At 44.4% G+C, this 22,704-nt stretch overlaps 1 protein-coding gene across 1 annotated transcript in view; it reads right to left on the bottom strand.

Moving 5' to 3' along the window:
• The window catches only part of LOC118780227 (inactive dipeptidyl peptidase 10), a 36,559-nt gene extending 15,080 nt beyond the window's left edge, over positions 1-21,479 (bottom strand). Inside the window, exons 1-9 of the mRNA XM_036532636.1 lie at positions 21,233-21,479; positions 8,793-8,907; positions 8,317-8,412; positions 7,772-7,866; positions 7,034-7,105; positions 2,064-2,116; positions 1,254-1,335; positions 600-720; positions 116-270 (exon numbers count right to left, since the gene is read on the bottom strand). Of these exons, the coding sequence (XP_036388529.1) occupies positions 116-270; positions 600-720; positions 1,254-1,335; positions 2,064-2,116; positions 7,034-7,105; positions 7,772-7,866; positions 8,317-8,412; positions 8,793-8,907; positions 21,233-21,271 (828 nt within the window). The 5' untranslated portion in view covers positions 21,272-21,479. The remainder of the gene's footprint in view (positions 1-115; positions 271-599; positions 721-1,253; positions 1,336-2,063; positions 2,117-7,033; positions 7,106-7,771; positions 7,867-8,316; positions 8,413-8,792; positions 8,908-21,232) is intronic.
• Between the last annotated feature and the right edge of the window lie 1,225 nt (positions 21,480-22,704).

The raw sequence follows: 22,704 nt of genomic DNA on the forward strand, positions 1-22,704 counted from the left end.
GGAAAAACAACCATGCTGTTAACCGGTAGAATCAGATCAAAAATTGTTTACCTCAAGCTGAGTGTTTGAAGCAGTTAAAGCAAGTCTATGATCTTCTGATCAAATCTGTGCTCACCTTGGGGTAAGGGTAGAACATGTTGGAGGGATAAGCCCCTCCAAGGAAGTGATGTATCTCCATAAAGGGCGTGGCTGAGTTGTTGATGGTGAGGTAAGCCAATCTCGCACCATCTCCAGACCACCAGTGAGCAGGATATGTCTGCAGCACTTCCTCTGTTGATTTAGACAATTTGGGATTAAAAAGAGGCATAATTATAGGTAAAAACGTCTTTCTCGATGTTCCAGAACTTAGCATATTTACTTTTTGCATATCATTCATTCCCAAAGGGAAATTAAAACAAGAAATACAACGCAGCAGTGACAAGCACATTTTTTTTAACTTCTCATTAAAACAGCTAAGACAGTTACGTCAAATATTTTCTAAATGGCACCGCATTGATCCAAAGCAAAAGCTGCACTTAATTAGCAGGTCTGAGAGAAACTGGGATCAGACCTGAATTGATTGGAAACTGACAGAAAAAAATCCTCTAAACCTTCCTCACCCCCATAGATCCAGTCAGTGACCCCGTTGACAACCAGCCCCTCCCTGCCTGTGGAGGTAAGCCGCAGGCCACTGCTGGACACCTCCGATTGGTAGAAGATGTTGTTTTCAAAAACATAGGCCTGGTACCCGCAGAAATAGAGGGTCAGTGAGCATCCCGTAATGCAAGTGGATGGCGAGATAAGGATAAGACGGGCAGATAAGGCAGGCAGGGAAGGTTAACTAACAGTGGAGCACAAGTACACAGAATCATCAGCCAAGCTCTGTGCTGCTCAGATATTTATCAAAGTCAGCACAGGAAAATGCATCCGTTCTACCGGACTATTATATTAAGTGTATTTCATGGATAAAAATGTTCGTTCAGTCAAATTTACTAACCAAAGCCAATATGCTCATAAAATGAGCTCTCAAATGCAAGAAGCATGGAACAAGCAGAATCTTTGATAATACACTTTACCAAATACAACTCCTCCAAAGGCCAGAGTATAGAAGGAGGAGGAAACACACACAAAAACAGAGGATACACAGATACACAGATGGTGGTGGTGGGGGTATGGAGTTAAGGACCATGAAAAGGAGCCGTCAATGAACACAAGCACATAGACAGAGAGCTATGAGGACACCGTCTGTAAGAGAGGTGAGGGGACTGTGTTACCAGCTGGTTCCCTTGGGGTCCCCAGGCTGCATACTGCAACTCCGCAGCCTCCACCTCCGGGGGGTTGAGTGTCGACAACTCCCTAGAACACATTGACCCGCACACACGCTTTCAGTGAGCAGGGACCGGCTACCTCAGAGGAACAGAGGCGACTTTGAGGCAAGGGGATTCACAATCGATCCATACCAGACCTTGAGTACCTTAATGCCCTCAAAGGAAGGGGGTGCAAAATGCAAAATGATCAGAGAATGGGGATGGACCATGGAACCATGCAAAGGGTGAGAATCGCAGTCAGTGCTTTGGGACACGACCGTAACCCCCCAGCAGACACAGGCAAACAGGGGGTCACTGCATATCCAGCTGCAAGACATTCTGAGAGGTTTCGTTTCTGATCACGGAACACTGACGGGGGGACCACTGTCCCCTAGAACAGGCAGGGGGTTCAGTTGCAGGCAGTGGCAGTCACCCACTTACAGGTCGGGCAAAGGCCTTCATCCATGAACAGGCGGCGAGCGTCGTAAGGGACAACCCAGACAGGACAAGGACTTCCGGCTACAGACTTCCGAGTGAAACAGGAAATAAAAAAAGAAACACGGCCCTACACCAGTGTGAAATTTACAAACCTGAAACCTGGCGTCGGATCGGCACACCTCTCCTTGGGAGGCATGGAGACCTACCATCGAAGACTGGGGTTCGAATGGAGGGAATGCTGGGAGGTATGAATGGAGCATGTCCACCTGGAGGCCCGTTCCGTTTTTTGCAAGTGCACATGCCTAGGAAAGGGCTGGACGAGCCCCTGGCTCTACCTACCCGGTGCCCACATTGTAGATGGCATAGGAGGCTGTGTAGGACTGTGAGAACACCTGCAGGAGCAGAGCACAGTGTGGACACAGTCGTCCCTGAGTCAGAGGCAGGCTAGCGGTGGCTGCCCCGTCCCGCGCACACCCACCTCCCCCACCAAAGGCACGCACCCCGGCCGGGCGCCCCCAGGGGGGTGACGGCACCAGACCGGGCGAGAACTACGGCCTCTTTTCAATCTAACATAATGTGCTTTGTCCTTAACCTTGAGCGATGAAGTTGAGAAGGTATGAAGCTGTTTTCTGTATTTCTTACACAGCATTTTGAGGTTGCTAGCTGCTGAAGACAAAGGGAAATTTTCATTTCTGTGCCTTTCAGTTTAGTAGGAATGCATATTGTAAAGCTTGGAGCCTGTCTCACAGCGGAGAAAACTCAATTTTCTTCCAAAAGAATCGTATGCAAAGAGATCACTGTATAACATTCTTATTCACTGACACATAAGTACTAAATGGACAGTTGATTTCTTGTTCCCTGAAACAGGTTGCTATTTCTGATCTCCATATGCGCCTGAAAAGCCTGCATAGGCAGATGTTCTGAGCCATTTAAGGCGTGTACTTATATATTTGAGTTTTTAGGGATTTTTCAATATCAATGCCAGCTACAGCAAATGAAAGGAATGAAAAAATAAACCTGATATGCGAGACTCAAATTTACTCAAATTTAAGGAGTAAGCACACTGAAGTTAGGTTGAATAGAAGTCTCACCCCTATTAACAGCTACCCCTTTCTCAGAGCGAACAAAAAACACAGCCTGTAAGGTCACAATACATAATTCAAGCATACACAGGTACAGGGTGCAACACATCTGCAGCTGATCATCTGATCATTCCTCTCACTAGGGAGCACACCACCATAATCCATTCATACAGACCTCAACTGTGATTCATTTCACCAGTCCAATGATTCAGGATGAAGCAATCAAAGTAGCTCAGAAATAATTAGTAATCGACATCCTGATCAATTATGGACCTCCTCCCAGGACCGAGAATGGAGCCAGCATTGTAGCAGAGGGGAGAGGACACTAGCGGGAGGGCTGTCCCAGCTCGATGGCGTAATTACAGTTAATCTTCCTCCAAATGAGCAAGACGCGGTGTGGCACCTCGGCTCCGCAGCGGACGGTGAAGGAAACCAGGCCATTGGGGGTAGAGGGGAGATCAATGCAGCTCTCATGAATGCCTCAGTGAGCTACTCGTGCTTTTAAGAGAGAAGGTGGATGCGTTGCGTGTCCCTCGGGTCCCGTCAATTAGCCGGGGGATGATCATACAAAATAAAGGCTATCGATCCCGGGCCCTGTCTGTAGCGGTGAGCGTCAGCCTCGAAAGTAAGCCCACGGCCACTCAGCTGTGAATGCTGCCCTCCGGAAAAGAATCCGGTTCGGGTGGTCCGTCTGTTACGAGAAATGAGGCCGCAGCCTCCGTAGCATACTAAACAGTGACGGATTAGATTCCCCCCCCTCCTGCCGCAGCCCACAGCATGGTTTGGGAAGAGCAGGGCATTCAGCCATGTTGCTGAGACTGCTGATCCACATAGATCTCCAGTCTGTGAGATTAATGGGCTGGTTAGAGTTTACAGGACTGTGTGCTTTCCCGCCTCCCCGTCAGGGGACCGGGGGACGGACAAGGGTGATCTGCTCTCTGATGGCCACCCAAACAAAGCCATCCATTACCGGACCGGGCGTCTCTTGCATCTGTCAGGAAGGCGGTGGCGTTCACAGCTTAATGCAGTGCAGACGTCCCAACCCCAGTCACAGAGTTCTGGATCATAGCTGTCATAGCAGTGGCTCTGCTCCCACTACACACCACGCAGTGTTCCAGCTTCTGAGGGGGTATGTTTCAAAGGAGAGTGAAACGTGAGTCTTCACTTTTTGTGGCTCGTGGTGACAGTGTGACAGCCAAGGATATTTAAGAGACACTTAAACTGATAATAATGGTCATAAAGAACTCCTATCGTTAACTAGATAAATTGAGAGATGTCTTTCTCAGATACACCTCAAAACACAATCCCACGTAAGTCAGGGACACACGGCACACCCCTGCATTTTTAGGAATAATCACCGTGAAACCTGGCAGGGAGGGAGTCTGTGGCTGCAGAACCAACTCTGCACCAGCAAACTTAGGAACCCCAAGAGGAGCCATGCCAATGGCAATACTATTATGGGATAACACACTGGGTCCGTAGAGAAATGGCAGTAGCTATTATACTGACGAGAGTGAGTGACACTGCGAAGAGGCTGAATTTGAGTCAGGTAGGAGACTGCTTTTTAGGAGCCCAAAGGAAAAGCATGGAACTCATCATGTCCCGGGCTGGAGGGCTGGCGTGTCCTCAGCTCTGAATTTAATTAGGTCTTTAGGATTTGTCAACAGTTGTGGCTCTGGCTCATAACTTATCATTAAGAGAGCGTGTCTGGAACCCTGGAGAAGGGGATTAATTTTGATGCGCCCGCACGTTGCGTGGAAATTCGCAAATCCTGCCTTTGTGTCTCAGCAGAACAGTCAGTTCTTCTCGCAATTCACATTTTCCCTCCCCGAAAGAAAAAAAAACCGGGTCAGACTGTATACAGAACATAACAAAATATTCAAACAGAAATGACAATGCTATGACAGTAAAGAGACGATTACACAAGTTGTACAAAAAGCCGTTTAGCAGTCTGATTAACAATACTCTCTGCATAATATAGGAAAACTAGAGCGGTTCAAGGACATAAGTGATCACTGTCACATGTTACCATTATAGCACTTTTATATTTCTTTTGTCTCCCTGAAGGTTTCTTTGATAGCAACATTATAATTCCCACCCCCCCCCCCCCCCCACAGGCCCGCTGTGTCTTTTCTTGATCTCCCTAATAATGCATTCTTTAGTTTTCAATCATCTCCACCTGCCGCTCTCTCTCTCTCTTGCTCCCTCCCTCCTCCCCCTCCCTCCCTCTGCGTTGCACACCTGTGCAATTCCAATGCTTTCACCCCATATAACCCCCTCTTCTCTCACCACAAGTGCAAGGTGTACCCTATCCCGAGAGCCCCTCCTCTCTGCTCTTCAATTCTCTCCTCCTCAGATTCATTTCTCTTCCTCGCCCACAAATCACCAGCCTTCCAAAAGCCTCCACGTTTGATGCCGATTCCAGAAGAAAAGGCTTTCAATTTACACCCGGCCCACTCATCTCTCTCTCTCCCTCTCTCGCTCCGCGCCCGTCCCTTTCCCAGCACACCCCTCTGTTTCGCCCCACTTTGATTGATACAGGTTGGACAACTGGCATGTATCGAATCATTTTTCATCCCTGTGCACTGCTCTCTGCCATCTTGAGCACTGTGCCCCCCCACACCCCCCACACCCAATGAGGCAGCCAGCGCTCTGCACAAACTGCTTCAGTCAGCAAAAACTCCCCACAGAGACGGAGAAAAACAGAGAAAGAGAGAGAAGCAAGAGAAGAGGGGGAAATGGGTAAAGCCAGCCTTTTCATACAGGAACACAGACAGATACACCTGCACATAAGTGACACACACACAGGTCACACACACGCACACACACACTTTTTGCATATCGCAATGGGATACTATCATAAATAACTGGAAAGACCAATGATATGGTTCTCTTCTTGATTAAATAAAATTGCACAACAGATGGCAAATGGTTGCTGTTTTATCTGAAGTGTAACAATGACACTGGGAGCAATACTACACTACCATTGGATTGGGCATGTAAAGGGCTTAAGAATGCACTATGCATCTAAAGCTAACTTCTGCAAACAGAAAAGCAGAAATGGATCTCAACTGAAAAAAAAAAAAGAAAAACACATGTCCAGTCATAATCTCACTTCTTCGCTCTTTTATACACATACACATACACACACACGCGCGCGCGGACACACACACACACAGATGCAGATGCATGCACGCACGCGCTCACCCACGCGCTCACATACAATACCCTGGGAACTGCAATATATCAGCGCTGGGTTTTTAATAAGCAAAAATTTGTGCTGAGGGGATATATTTCCCTGATTATTATTGTTTTCTCTCTCTCTCTCTCTCTCTCTCTCGATCACTCCCTCATCTCCCTCTTCTGGGGAACGAGAAAAAATACTTATTCAACGTTCGGTTATTTACAGTTGGAGAGGGTCAGGGGAATATGGTTAGATAAAGAGATAAATCAGAAAAATGAACTTCTTCCTTTTGTTCACTGCCCGGTGCTATGAGGCGCCTAACCACCCGCGTGTGGATAATTTGCCCCGCGCTCCGGTGACAAAGCGCAGTAACACAGAGGGCGATCTGGCGAATCTGGCTCCGACTTTGTCATTGGAATCCCTCGTCTACCCCGCTCTTCCTGAGCAAACTGATCCCTCTCTCCGCTCTCAACGCCTCCGCCCCCCTCCCCCAGTTTGAATATTCAATTCCCCACACGTCTTCCCTGCGATTCGGCCGCAAATCGCAAGCAGAGCCACACACTGCTGCAGCGGTACCGGCAGTTCCCCTCCTTTGTCTGAGAAAAAGGGTTCCCCACTCCTCGCATCCGCTCGCCGGCTTCGCGGCTCTGCTGTGCGGTATGCCAGGACCACAAACAAGCCTATGGCTACCAGCGAGCAGCGTCGAGTAAAGTAAATATTGAATATAACAGTTGTTTTCGGGGTGGGCGCTCTAAACTTCAGCGTGTCTGCGTTTTGCAACCAAACTGGGGCAGCAGAAAGCTGAGGGGAAAACTGACTTTTTATGCAAATCGGCACCAGTCTCTGTGCTCCCCTTTCGCAGTCAGTGCCTCATCAGTATACAGTGCACGTGCATTAAGAATGTGATGATTAAAATAGATTAATTAGGGTGAGGATTCAGAAAGAGCAGGTCTGGTTCATGTTTTACCTCTCTGGCAGGTCTGTTGCTCTTAATACACTGTGACTGGAAAGAGCATAATTTCACTGATGCAAACATTACTCACCGGGTGCATGTTGTATGCCAGTAAAATGAACCTCTGGTCAGCAGAGACCCGGACCTTTACAGCTTTCAGGTCCTTGGAAAATAGGGAGAACGAGAGAGATCAGGTATTGGTCAAGCAATGACTGCTGCCCCTGAGGACCTGGGTCAGCTACCCTTCCCTGCCACTCCCATTCCGCAGTGCAGCTCCACAAATGGAACATGCTCTCTGTCCATGTCTGTGCCTGTGTGTGTGTGCATGTGCCTGTGTGTGTGTGTGTGTGTGTGCGTGTGTGTGTGGTTAAAAAGTAGAAGTGTATGTGGGATGAAAAGGGGGTGATATCAATGATGTGCGATGTGACACACGGGGGAGTTGCCGTGAAGAAAGATTCTCCATTTGACAAGGAGACTCGCGGAGCTGTGAGGCGGTGACCCACATAAGTCTCTCAGTATTGTAAGGAGGCTGTTTCAAAGCTTTGCCATCTCTCCACAATCTCTTTGAAGCCATATGTTGTGGCTTGATTTGGGAGCCAACCCCACGCTTTAAAGGGAAAGGAGATTAGCCAGCCAAAGCTCGGGTGTGGTGTACCCCTTTCTGTCTCCTGGAGGCGTCTCGCTGTGTAACAGCCATTCTGTATCTTGTCTGTCTACAGGTACAGCATCTCTGCACTGACAGCCTGCTTATCGAGCTTCCTCTATCTACACCTCAGTCGATGCTTAAATCTCTCTCCCTCTTTGCCCGTCCCTGCTGGCTGCTACTCACAATGGTGCTGTTGTCCAGTAGAGTGGTGCTGAGGTTGAGGTGGAGGCTGTGCTTGAGCACGTGACCTGCCCTGTTCCGCAGTACCACCTCGTTCTCTAAGACAGGAAACAGATCTTGGATCAGAGGGTAGCGGGAAGCAGTACAGAATGCTTAATTACAGTTTCAAAGATGTAAAGTTCAATTATGGTAATGATAATGAACAGTGCTTAGTACGTGCAATGGAGGTATATTTGCTGCATGTTTCAAACTGGGGTCTTTACTGTACACATAGAATGGCAAGATATATGCTTAGCTTGCGACCTAAGGGAGCTAACAGCACTATTGTTATGTGGATTGCATTCGTGTGCTCACTGGTGCCTGTACACTCTAATACATAAACCAAAACAAAGCTGGATGTAAATTTGCAAGGTCCTTAAATATAGACTGCAAAACACACATGTGTATGGAAGAGAATGAAAATATTTACTCTCCTGTTTTTGACTGAACTTTCCCCTGACAAGAGTCAGTTACAGGGACCTGTGTCAGTTCATCTTGGCTGTTCTTACCATTTAGCCAGGTTGCACACGGCTCATGAACTTTGAACACCTCACGCTCCAAGTCCTCCACAGTCAGAGGGGATAGCTGTAAGATGTGGGACTCGTCTGCAACACAGAGAGGGAAAGGGGGGGGGGGGGGGGGAAGAGGGGCGTGAGGCTAAATCATCAACTGTCTTACTTTCTTTCCAGTACTAAAGATCTGCCAGGTCAAGCTAATAAAATTCACACAGACTCAGCAGTTTGATGTCAGCTATCAATCAGCCCTCAGCAGGCCACCAAAAATAGTTTTTATATTTTTACTCTGTGTGTGTGTGTGTGTGTGCAAATCCATCTTTTGTTTGGATCCGTTTATTGTCTATTAATTGCCAATGTCTACCTCATTATCGGTCTGTTGGCAGGCTTACTGTGTATAGTCTTGCTCCTCTCACTATCATTTCTTTCCACTACCTCCATCCATCCCCTCCTTTGCTCCCTCCCTCCCTTACCAGGGGTCAGCAGGACGATGGAGAGGATGACCAGAGACAGGACCGCCAGGATCACCACCATCGCGATCCCGATGCCCTTCCAGTTCCGCGGGGGACCCCCTGTACTTCCCAGGTCCTGTCCAAGAATAAAACACACGCAGCCAGACGTGCGCACGCACACACACAAACACACACACACACATGCACAGACACATACAAACGCTGCTGTCAGCTCACCAAGCGCTGGGAAAGAGTCTCGGCCGACGCTGCGAAGAGCACATCAGTGCCGCTTCATTTGCAGAGCCTCGCTGGGGGGATTCGTTCTGAGACATGACAATCAGTGCAGAGAGCGTCTGGAGGGAAGAGTGCTCTGTGACTGAAATCTGTGTAATTTATAGTGCTCCTCCTTTAAGGGGGAGAAAAGTTTTCAAGCGTTTAATGAGAAATTAATTGCTGCATATATACATATATATATATATATATATATATATATATATATATATATGCGTGTGTGTGTGTGTGTAAGACTCATTCTGTCACCGCTGTCAGCTCATTTCACCTGCTGTAAGACACTTAATGGGGCATAGGGATCTTTCTGTGGAAAAAATGTTCAAATCCTTAAAGCCTATCAAATATTCTAATCTGTAATGTGCCCTTTATGGGTGTTTTTAATTGTGACTAATGCAAAACAATTCTGCTGCTAATTAAGCTAATCACTGAAATGGCATTAAAAAATGAAATGAAGAGAGAATTGTAGAAAACTGTTAAACGTGGAATCGCAGCGTTGTGTGTTCCTGCTTAGTCTGAAATAAATATGAAAGAACTGCTTGTCAGTGGGGCTCGAAAGTCCAGGCAGTCACAGCAACAGTCACAGCATGCCTGCTGCCTGAGCAGGGGCTCCAAGGCATTACTCACAATCAGAAACAATCATGGGTCTTCTCAAAGGCAATCTAAAATCCCTTGTAATGATTGCCCGGGCCATGATTCCGGGCTGGCTCAGAGGCGGCGGGGGCCAGGGTATGAGAGCTCAATCACAGGGCACCGCCATAAAACACAGCCTTCATTATCACCGGCTCCAAACGACGCTGAGCTACAGCCTCCCCTCTCACCTCCCCCCCCAAGGGGAACGCATCTATCTGGCGCGGTCCACAACTGCCTGCCTGCCTGCCAAGCACCCCTGTGTGTCACCAGCTGCCAGGGAGCTGAGGCAGAATGAAGCAGGGCCGTGGTCTGGCACACACACAAACACACACACACACACACACACACACACACACACACACACACACACACACACACACACACACGTACACACACAGATACACACGTATGCTCACATAAACACACGCTCATTAGCATGCATGCTGCCATACATACATACGCTCACAAATGCACACAGACGTAAACACACACACACGCATTCTCACACACTCATACACCCACACAGACTCACAAACACACACCAGATAACCATGCTCTCTCTGTCGCATATCAGCTATGGCTATGCTTCACAAGTCCCACTGATTTCATTGCTGGGGGAGTTCATATCAAAAGAGGCCCGTAGGACCAAAAGGGGATGAGATTACCTCATAAATCTATAGGCCCAAGGCCTGATCGTCAAGCATAAAGCTAGTTGTGAGCGGCTAAATGTGTCTCTCATAAGAGAGTAACGCTCCCCCTGCTATTAGCCAGCAGGTTTCCTGTGATTCAAGGATGCCATTATGTGACCAGCACTATCCACAATCTTATTTGTGTAGGTAGCAAATTTATTAATTGCTGGGGCCGACACGGGCAGATCTGGTATCAATAGTTTCTCAATTTATTTTCTATCACATTTATAGGTCTTTACATATTGGAACAAGAAACTCAATTTCAAAATTGCAATGTTTAATACCTGTTTGATGCCATGGTAATTAAACCGAACGATACAAATCTGCCATATGTTCTGAGAATATGCCCCGCCTCCCAGCCCATATTCTTCTCCAACAGCTACGGCGCAGGAGAGGAGCCGCTGGAGAATGCAGGCATGTGGACTGCATGCTTTGAAATGATTCAGCCATCATTTCTGAGGAAATCAGCCGTTTGCAATGACAGCAACTTGACGGTACAAAAAAAAGCAAAAAGGCAACAAAAAAATGTGTAAAATTGAGAAATAGAGTGATCACCCATGGGACCGGGGGAAGGTAGGGATGATGGTGAGTGTGAGTGAGAGTTTAGGGGAACCAAAGACTGACATTTGCCGCAGGCCCGACTCACTTGTGCCATTATGCTGAAAAGCAGCTGTCACCTTTGCACCTCAGGTTCTTAAAATTTGTGGCCAGAAATTTCTTGTTGAATTCATCACATAAATGGGTAGCTCTGTATTGCACTTCATTTTTTAAAAGTTCTGAGGGAAAAAAAATCATGCGTCCTGCCACATGGACTCCGGCCAAAACCTTATCTTTAATAGCTGTCCCCGGCACCAGAGTTATAACATCTTCAAATTAAAACCACCAAGCCCCGGCCAACGGGGACACCTTATAAGTGCTGTTCCTGCGCGTGGGAAGTCATCTACAGATTGATGGGCTTGAGTCGGCGTCATCAGGGGGTTATCTGGAAAGAACTTCCACACAGCAACAAGCAATTACGCATATCTTTTGTCTTTTTTTTCAGTTTATCTTTTTATTGCTGCTATCAGATCTACACGGTTAGCCTCGCCACCTTTTCAAAAGATACTCGCGAGAGACGCAAAGGCGCTCTGTGGAGCGTGTCCCAGCTCAATTAATGTAATTTGTTCGGTCAGCTGATCTCAGCCCAGACTCCTGTGTTTTTATTTCAGAGTTGTCTCCATAATTACGGTGTGCCCGGATAATGTTGAAACTTCCCTAATGGGATTAATGGCGGCGCAGATTCCATCATCCCCCTGAGTTGACTACATTCCTAATTTAAAACGGCGCTGTATTACGGTGGGGATCCGGCCAAAGAGGACGCTAATCGCATCTACAGATGACGCACAAGACCCCCGGAACAGCGGATTTTGTGCCCGAGCGCGGAGCCACTTCGGGCTGAAAATCTGGTGGTGCTGACGGAAGCAACTACTCACCAACGACAATAAGAGGCGAGCGCATCACTTTCTAGAAGTGCATTGATTTGGAAAGACACTGCGGGGTCCGCACTACAACAGATATTTTGATGGATCAATTAGACCGTCAGAAATGCTTAAGTGAGCTGCAATGCAGAAGTGAGCCGGTGTGGGCGACAGTTTTTTTTTCAAATCCCTCCGAGAAGAAGAGCGGTGGCTGCTCTTTTGCGGGCACGGGCTGTTTCAACGCAGTGTTGGGTTTCACGCTAGGGAATGGTGCCATAGCCAACGGCGCTGGGCGAGTTTAATACATCTAAATGAGAGTGGATCAATACAGAGAACGGTCCAAAGGTTCCAGAGGGAAACAATTAATTGCAAGAACACACTACCCTACTGAAACAGAGAAGCAGAGTTTCGGTAGACATGCCTCTAGGGCACTTTTTCCTCTGCAAAGTTTAACAATTTTCCCCTGTGGTTTTAAGACCTCTCCATATCTCTTACTCTCTGGAAAAAAAACCTCGATGTACCCGAGACATAGTTTCTCATTGCGCAAAATCCACATTATCAAAGAAGCATTAGTGTAGATCAAAAGTGGTGAAGAGAAGAAGAAACTGCGTTTGAAACCAAATGCAATCATTCAGTCAATTGCCAATGCGCGGAGGTCAGTTTCAGTAGATTCTGTGAGGTCTAAACAACTGAGCCAATTCATAAATTAGGCTCTAGGGATATCTTGCAGAAATCGGCATAAACAACGTAATCAATCATTTTCAGAATACTCGCTGCAGGTGTTGCAAAGGCCAGTGGGTATGATATGCCAGTTTGCATAAACTTATACAGCCACTTCATGTAACGTGGCCGAAACACTATTTATTTGTAAAAGTCACATCAACGTCATAATCCAACGTTAAGACGTGGTCATGAACATTTCAAAGACAGCTCCTGTCTAAAGAACCCATTATCATTATGATGACAGTTACCGAAAGCAGACCGTATGGCAATAAATACAGTAAACACACAAACTATACATGATCTTTTTGTGCCTCAGCATAAGCGAATAAGTCGTGCTAATACCGTCAGACATAATCCAATACTTGCTCCTGAAACATGACTGCAGTCTCAGGTCCAGCGCTTAACAACAGAAGAAATACCTGCACACCTTATGCCAGCAAATTGGACCTCTCAGCCTTTTTACTCATTTTAAATGAAATGAAATCCCCTTCACCGTTGTCATCAACATCATCCTTTACCACATTCAATGCACTAACACCCAGCAAAAATGAATTTTCACTGATGTATTTCAGGTTGGGTTAGGTTTCCAAGGTTACAATCACAGAGCACCACCGGGGAGCTGAAACAGCAAGTTGTGGACTCCAAGCCCAGCTTTTTAACCACTATGCCTCACTGCCACTGTGCCGCCGGCAAGTGTTTGATTAAAAAAAAGAAAAACTATCACAGTTAACTGTATGATTAGCTGTCACCATAATATTACTGACTATTGTCACTTTTGTTTCACACAGTGAAGGCATCTGAGGAGCTTGTAGCTTCCGATGTGCTTGTAAAGCATAAATTAATTGTCCTTGTTGCTGATAGCAGCTGCTGAGAAATGTACTTTCAAGCATACGGTGAATTTCCTGTCCTTTGTTCATTAAGTAGACTGCGTTTCTCATAATTACACACTCAACTGAGACAGCAAGATTTAATTTATCAGAAATTGCCAAAAACACTACCCAAAAAACAGGCTTGCAGGTTTAGAATAGTTTCAAAGCGTTTTTGACATCAGCATCAGTTTTTGACAAAGCATCTTGTGCTCATAAAATTGAGCACAAGATGCTTTTTCGAATCCCTGCAAGGTAATGTGATGAGAACGTGGCTAAGTGATTCCGCCTTCACCTTTCGAGCCCTTTTGTACTGAAGGGAAAGGCAGCGGAAGGCGGTGGCACACGGGGAACACGCAGGGATTTACCCCAAGGATAGCCAAACAATGCGGCTGCCGCTTCAGCTATGTGAAAACCCACGGCCCGAGCACTCTCCCTCTCCAAGCCTCGCTTATTCTCCTCTCTTTCATGCATTTCCCCAGCCGCGCAGCATGTCAAAAGCTCCCCCCCCCCACCACAGTCACATCACTAGTTCTCATCCAACCCAACCCCCTCCAGCCAAAAAGAGGGAGGCGGTCTTCAGAGTCCCCTTTCATCCTGCATCCCGTTCTGCTTCTGCCCTGATTCACCAGCTCCTCACAGACAGGGACTCCCTCTGATCGCCCTTGCCCGCATCCCAGCTGCCACAGAATCGGACCGAAGAGGGGCTCCCGTCCCAGCAGAAAAGCCCCTATTCTGCATGGATTGCTCAGACGCTGCAAAGGAGCAGGTCGTGATGAGAGCTGGTGGTGGGGGGTTGGGGAGGGGGGATCTAGAGTTGCAATGCAGTCTGCTCATTCGTTCTAATGATCCCCTGCTCTCCATTCTGAAAAACTAGAGCACTCCGTCTGCATTGGTAGTGACGGTGGGAACATCATTAGTGTGAGCGACGACAGTCCAAGGACTGTTTCAGCTTCACTCGTGGCCCTCCGTGGGCACGCAGAACTTTGCGCAAGTCCCTGTGTATGTATGTGTGTGTGGGTGTGTGTGTGTGTGTGTGTGTGTGTCCTACACTGCCTGGATAGCTATGTAACTGGACCATCTGCTGAACATACAAGGCACATTTTGATAAATCGAATTAACAGCCATGCATGAAATTCCATGTGTGCCTGTGTGTGCATGAGTGTGTGTGTGTGCGCGTGGGTGTGTGTGTGCGTGTGTGTGTGTGTGTGTGTGTGTGTGTGTGTGTGTGTGTGGGTGTGTGTGTGCATGTGTGTGTGTGTGTGTGTGTGTGTGTGTGTGTGTATGTGTGTGTATGTATGTGTGTGGGCGTTTGGCGGGTGGGGTTTATTCGCTTCCTGTCTATCAGACCATCTGCAGGACAAGCACAGTGGATGTGTAAGGGCAGATGAGGTGACTGTTGCTCCTTGCTCTCTGACAGGGACAGCCCTGACAGCAGCATGTGTGCGGCACTTCTCTCTCTCCATCTCACAGGAGGCAAGGCACCCAAGCATCTGTGTGCCTTAGCGCAAGTGCTAACAAACTGTCACACATTATCCAATACCTGCCCCTGAAATGTGACCGCAATCTTAGGTTGAGAGTGCTCAACAACAGAGCAAATATGTCTGCACTGTAAAACACATCGCCCAAAACCTTTTCGCTGATTTGAAAAGAAAAGAAACGGTCACCTTAGCCATTTTCAATGAACAATTATCATATCAAATGTAATGAATAACAGCCAGCAAATAATGGAACCTACACCTACACCCACAACGCATGCACGCACACACACACACGCACACACACACACACACACACACACACACACACACACACACACAGACTCATAGTGTTCATTTTGTTTTTTCTTTTTTGAAGCCTGTTTTGAAGCCTGCAATGATACAGTTGCTTAGACATGCAATTAATGATTGTATATCAAGCAAAGAAAGGTAATGCAGTGAACTTTTCAAAGTGACAGGGGTGTAGCACTGTAGGAGCTATACATAATGAGATGGAGGTTAGATATTTTTTGAGCCACAATCTTCTGAAGGAAAGACAGTCTGCCTAATAGTACCATTAACAAACGTAAAGTAAACATGTAATGAAATAAACATAATGTATGTCAGATTAAGAATGATTAAACTAAGTTACAATCGTAAAAATAGTTACACAAAGCACAAAGTGGATTTGTGGATTTTGTTTAGCTTTACACATCTTAGCCAAGAAACAGACGAGACAGTTCTTCATCGATTACATTTACATATTCATTAACTGCTCCTTGTTCCTTTATGAATAATTTGAATTTCTTGTCTTATTCCAAATAGAATTACTTAGGCAAGAGTCAGAGTTTCGTGCTGATTCAGTATTTTTGAGTTCAGCTGGCAGCCCTTTGCCCATATTTTGGCACACAAATAACAGTTGCTCAGCATCTATGAACAGCACAAATGCCACTGACAGGAGGAGTGGACAGCACAGGACCCAGAATGCAACAGAGGGGTAGCAGATAGAGTTCAAGCAGCAAAATCTTTGCCACTCATCAGTGGCAACTGCAGGAGGACACCTCTCAGCTACTTAAGAAGCCATAACTTGGCTTTGAATAGGAGATACGTTAATGGAAAAACAATTATTTCTGTGCACCAACTACCCTGTTGCAGGATGAAAAATCAATGCTGCTTAATATGACCAGTTAACTGCGCTTCCTTGAAGCAATTTGCGGTCGCACGCTTAATCAGACATGAAGATACACCAGAGCTCTTGCCGTGCCGGTTTCTTCTATGATTGCATGACCAGCCTTGCATGAAAGTACTGACAAGCTGATGGATTGCTTTCAAACATAAATCAGCCACAAAATATACTGGATACAAATTAGGCTGCTTGATGAAACTCTGCATTCAAATTGGGAGGTACTTGGTGACATCAGAGACATAGGCGGTGCAACAACCAAGACAGAAAGTCTCAAAATTAACCTCTGCAGCCATGGAACCAGCAGCAAGAATGGAAAGCAAAGATATTGATCAAAGAGGGAAGCATGAAAGAGTTGCTGCCAGTTTTGACAAATGGCACTGAACACTGTAAATATAGTTGACTGAATGCATTGTTCAAATAGCCAAGTGCGATCGATACCACAATTGAAAAGGATAAATGATACATGCTAGAATATGAAAGGTATTAATAATCCAGGAAAATGATGGAGGGTTGTACCACATCTACCATATTTAAAATTCAATACCACTATGATCGAGAAGCCACATCTAATGGATGGAAACACTTAAAACAATTGGCATTTGGCTCCAGTGCTGTTGCATGGGGACTTTGGCTCTATTCTGAAGCCCATTTTGACAAATCTTATGAATACTCCCCCTCCCCAAATACATAGATGTAATGCCTTGTTAGATTTGTGTAAAAGATTGGAGTTACTGATTAATGTATGATTTTACCCATAGGACAGAGATTATACCTTACATTTCCATAGCTATTACTGAGGGACTGATTCTTTCTGGGTCATGCAAGACATTCTTTCATAATCTTTGTGAATCAAAAATCTGAAGTTTGGTGCATTCATTACATAATTTCCTAGAACAGAACACAGATATAAAATTAAAATGTAACATTAACTTGACCCAAACTAACGGCAGAGCCTATAAAGTGTTCCTTTAGAAGAATGAAATATCTGAATTATTTAGGATTAATTAATTAATTATTTTTACATTTTTAAAAGGGTCCTAGTTTAAAGTATATGTTTTGCCAAAATAATCAGAGGATACTCAGAGGCAATGGGATTTGCTTGCTTCTCTCCTGGGTGGAGTATATGCAAATAACTTATTTTGCCACAAATAACTTTCCTAAATAAAATCCTTCCACTCTCCTTTCAGTGGCCTTGCCTTTTTTTTAGCATAAAACCATTATTCAGGACATTTCTTTGGAAGGGGAACCATGAATCACCCATTTGAAGCTTTCCATGAAAAGGGATCAGTCTTCTAAACAGTGAAAAAAATCTGCAGTGTGCTTTATGCTAAATGTCCAATAAAGGGGCTTACATCAATAACACTGATTGAATAGAAATGATGCTTTACAACAAGAAGTAATAACAGGAAACAGGTATGGTATTAGCTGTATTAAGCTCTCAATATGGAGAATGTCAAGAGAATCCACTGGTGAAATATTCAGTTGAAACTGGCTTTTGCCTACAGAGCATCAAAGTCTGAAGCAGCCATCCTCCATTATGATTTAATGAAGGCATCATATGGATTAGAAAGCCTTTGAAAAATAACTGTTGAAAATTCAGAGGCATTGCTAAATTAATCTGTTTGAAGGTAAACCATAATGTAATTTTTAAGAGAAATGGAAATGCAAATTATTTTTGCACACACAGTAAGTAATAAACCTTGCCTAACTTAAAACTCAGTGGAGATGAGCTGTTGATCTACTAAATTCTAGCTCTCTGAGAAATAAACTACCACACTAAAAGATCGACCAAACCACATTTAAAACACAGAACTCAGTTTCATGAAGACAGTTATACCGGAGATGTGCCTAAATAGAATAAGGAACATGTATTACGTTATGTAGACTTGTTGAGAATTATTACAATGTTGGTCTGTGGTAATAAGTGCACTGTCAAAAACAATCAGGAGCGGACAGAAAGACGTTTTCAGATCTTTAGTTCATGGAATCCTTGACACTCGGGTGGCCTCCAGGAAATTTCAAAAGGTCTTAAACAAACAAATGTTGTAAATTAGCTTTAAATCACAAATTAGAAACAGTACATCTCTGCTGGCACTCTCTTTCAATAACATAATGAAATTATTATCGCAAAGGATAACAGCAGCTTTATCACTGCGACATAATACAAAATAATACTATTAGTAGTAAAGCTGCATCTCTGGGACCTGATATGCCTCTTTTCTCATGAATTATTTGAGCACTAATTTCCTGTCAGGGAAAACTCATACTAATTACTCCACATTGACTTTGCCGAATGCTTGTGCAGCATCGCCATCCTTTCAGTGCTGTGTGCAGTACATGTAAGCAGTGAATAAAAATGTCTCATGATCAGGAAATGAGAATGTGGGTGCCTGGATTGTGAGAGCTTGGGAACCTCTGCAATGGGAGATACCGGTGCGAGTCACTTCTCAAAAGAGTTTAATTACTGTGGGCTGAGGAATTGCAAAATGCCTTCCAGCCATGATAATGTAGAACATGACTCAGTTCATTTTAATGCATTACAAAATGGCCTTTAACATGGCCTGCAGATATTCTGTAAAGCATATCACTTAATTTGGAAATAAAACGCAAAAAATAATGAGACAATTTTATAATTGACTTTAGGGTGGATAGCCGAAAGCTGACATACTCCACTGCCAGGACAAACTTCTCATTCTTTCTTCTTTTTCTTCCCATTTCCTTCATAGCGCATCTACTTGCATTCGGGATTATGCAAATACATGTCTGTGCTCACGGTGTCATTTACCATCTTGTAAGAAACAGAGACAAATAAGATAAAGAATAATTAAAAAGCAAACATTTTGGCTCAACACAACACAATAAGGTTATGAGTATAAATCCTTACCCATTAAAGTTGTTAGGAATATCTGCACTATATGTCAATTACCCCAAAGTTGGAGGGAGCGTCCATTGGGTGGATAGTTTTTTGCCACTTGTCACAATAAAATAATAATGATAGCAATTAATTATTGCAGGATACATGTATTCTGAATATTCAAACGCATTCCTCTCTGCTACGATAGTTATTCCTCCTTGGCTCTGCTGAGAAACATACTTGGTTTCTTTAGAGTTAATTTAGCACAGCCGGGTACTTTTATGCAATAGTTGTCCTCGAGAACAAGCTGTGCACCTGCATTGTCATTCTCCTCCTTATTATTCCATGAGCACGCTAATGCGCAGCCAACTCCAGTAACTTTTCCCCATTTCCTGTGTGGCATGTTGATGTCTGTAGTGCAATAAGAGCAGATGACACAAGTCCCGTGGCATGCAAGCCAGTTATATATGAAAAGTGCTACGACTTCCCAATGTCAGATAATCATGTATTCATCATACCTTTGAGCCACAATATGCCAGACAAAATTCTGGACCAGGTTAGATATCCCTGAGCTAATGTTATGATACTACCTTTCACAATATGCTCTAATACAAACTGTGACTGGATTTTCTTTTGGAGAGGATTGCAAAAAAAAAACTACAAATGTGTTTCTGTATCCAGCTGCAGCCAGGATTTGTAATGTAATGTGACTGGAATGACATAAATTTAAGCTCATGCTTAATGCTCATGTTGACCAGCACCGCTTTGCAGTTCTGTAACTTGGTATCTTGCATTTCTAATTGCAAAAAAAAAAATGAATGACAACATCAAACATGTAATCTGTACATTTAAAACGTATTTAGTAAGGTAACCTGACATAGTAGTAGCCATGCATTGCAGAAAAATGCAAGCTTGGTGTGTGTGTGTGTGTGTGTGTGTGTGTCTATAAGCTACAGATGTTACATACTGTAACTCCAGCAGTCTCCATTTTAACCTGCTGCCACCTAACTACATCCAGTCTCCACCTCAGGGTGTAGTAGAAACTTTGCATTCTGGGTATTTAATGTCACTGAAAGATCTGAAGGATGGCAGTGTCAATTAATGCATGAGGCATAAGCAGTGGAAATTACATAACTAAATATTACAAATATTTTCCAGTAAGCACATTTTACACTTCATGTTTTCACATCTCCAAACAGAGTGCATTCTTGCATTAAGACCGGCATTAGGTGTTTCTGATGAAAAAGTCTGTTACAGCATCAATATTGAATATTTGAGTATGTAGAGCACATATTGAAGTGTCCAAATCACTATTATGAAAGGGCTATGTTCCCTGCAGATTATAGGTGTAATAGCACGCTGAGTTTGAACATTACACTTGAGTGGAGCTCTGTTTGATTATTGCAGATACAAATCATGTACGAATCTTTCCCATTTGACAATGACCGTCCCGTGCTTCACTACTCTGCATACAAATGAACGTGTAGGCTTTATGCATACAATCACGTCAGACCCCTAAATTCCAGAACTACAGTCGAATGGAACCTGATATGGCACGAGTTTCGCTGAACTTTAACGCAGTAATGGTCTTTATCACTACACTGGGAGATGAGACATGAATTTAATGGCAGGTCCTGTAGATATTTTCTCCTACAGCCTACTGTGATAACGGCTAAGAGCAGTACTATTACCAGCAAAGGAGAACAGCATCAAGTCAATGGATGTAATTCTCCGGCGAGCACTGCAGTGCACGGAGTGCAACTGACTACGGAGAAAAGAAGAGGGTGCTGATTGATTTTTAGGAAGTGTGAATGGGATCGAGAGGAGAGCGTGCAGAAGATGAATGGGTAGGGGCATTATAGTGACCAATGCATTATCGCGTGAGATTCAGCTGCAAACTGAAATAGACACCATACACTTCTAAATTTAAAAATAGTAATAACAATAAAAAATAATATTTAAACGCCGCATTCACCATGTGCCAGGGAAACGAGCCCCGCATCATTCCCACACACAAACAAGCACTTTTATACATCCACACACACGCACGCACACACACACCGGTGTGCTGCGGCCGGAGCGTTTGTGGATGCGATATAGTTCGCTCATGAAGTCCCAGTGAAGCGTTCCCTGAGTCGCGATTTAACACGATACAGTTCACCAGTTCGTTAAAAAAGACAAGCTCTCAGGTCACATGGATATTTATAATATTTAGCCTACATGTAGTTAATCACACACAACATGCTAAATTACAGCCCTGGAATGCATGCATTTTGGGTGAGTTTACCAGGTCTGTGGTCATATTTTGTTGCGTGGTCGCGATCATCCTTCCAGTTTTCAATTAGCGCCTTTTCTTCAAGTGTACAAACCCTCTGTCTTCCTGGTCCTTAAAACGGACCGTTTGATTTCTCGCTTGATCACCTAAACACCTCTGTCAGTAACCTCAGTACCGCGGGCTTTTGCTGTAACTTGCACAGCTACAAAACGTGAATCACTGGACTGGATACTTGTGTACCCCTTCTCTCTCTCTCTCTCTCTCTCTCTCTCTCTCTCTCTCTCTCTCTCTCCCCGTCTCCCCCCTCCTTCTCTCATTCCTTATACACAGAACATAGACGCTGAAGCGCGTACCAAGACTCCTTTCCCTTCTCGCCTTCTGCCAATATTATTGACCTGCTTGAAAATTAATCAAGACAACATGCCATTCCGGCTTTTCAGCGATATTCCGCCTGCGATCTTTCTTTTATCAAGTAGGTTACGTCCCCAAAGAGCGTCCCATTAACATAATAAGGCAATCATAACTTATATAATTGCTATTATTATTATTATTATTATTATTATTATTATTATACTTGAGAAATTATATTGTTATGTTATTATATCTTAGAGGTGGAAAGCAGAATATAACTGAGCAAAGCCAAAGATTCATTTAGACAATATAATAATAATAATAATAATAATTATCATCATCATCATCATCGTCGTCATGACCCATGGTCAGTCTAAACAAAGTACCATTGATATTTCCTGTTTATAGCCCAAAAATGGCATTGCACATTGCATGAGAATGTTTTAGAGGTCTACTGAGTCTTCTCACTGAGGTCACACTTAGTCATATGGTTGTCCATGGTCTTTCCTTGAAATCGAACCACTCAAAAAGCAAATACACACTTGCTGAAGTCTCCTTCATGTATATATTGCCAGCTAGTGGCCAAACCAGACATTGCCTGGGATGACATCACTGTGTTCTGGAGTACCCCCAACATCAGATGATCAGAGGATTTCAAGTCAGGTTTTGTTTATGAACAGAACAATGACGTGTCAATCACAGGGGCTTTGCGTACTTAACAGTTTGCCTGCATTTTTGCATACCCTGTGAACTGCAAGCCTCTCTGTTCTGTGCCCTGAATCAACTTTTCTTTTTTTTAATTAAAATGTCTGGGGCTACTATCCCTCCAGTTAATATGCCTACCCTCCCCACCGTTCCTATAGTCTGTGAGTTATGTGGTCATGTGGTCCCACATCCTAGCTCCTAAATAGCATCACACCTCTTGATTTGTACACAGAAGAAAAAATCAAGTAACAGGAATGAAGGCTTATCTCCGGGAGTTAGCCTTCAGCCTGATATGCGCCTTGAGTACACACAGTCATACATAAAAAATAATTTTCCTTAATCATCATTTTTGAGATAATTTAAGATTTGTACATCATACTAGCTAAATGTTATTAAAACATAAAATTATTGCTGTTGTCAAAATATTA

This window comes from Megalops cyprinoides, chromosome 7 (assembly GCF_013368585.1).
Source record: "Megalops cyprinoides isolate fMegCyp1 chromosome 7, fMegCyp1.pri, whole genome shotgun sequence".
In the NCBI taxonomy this organism is placed as follows: domain Eukaryota; kingdom Metazoa; phylum Chordata; class Actinopteri; order Elopiformes; family Megalopidae; genus Megalops; species Megalops cyprinoides.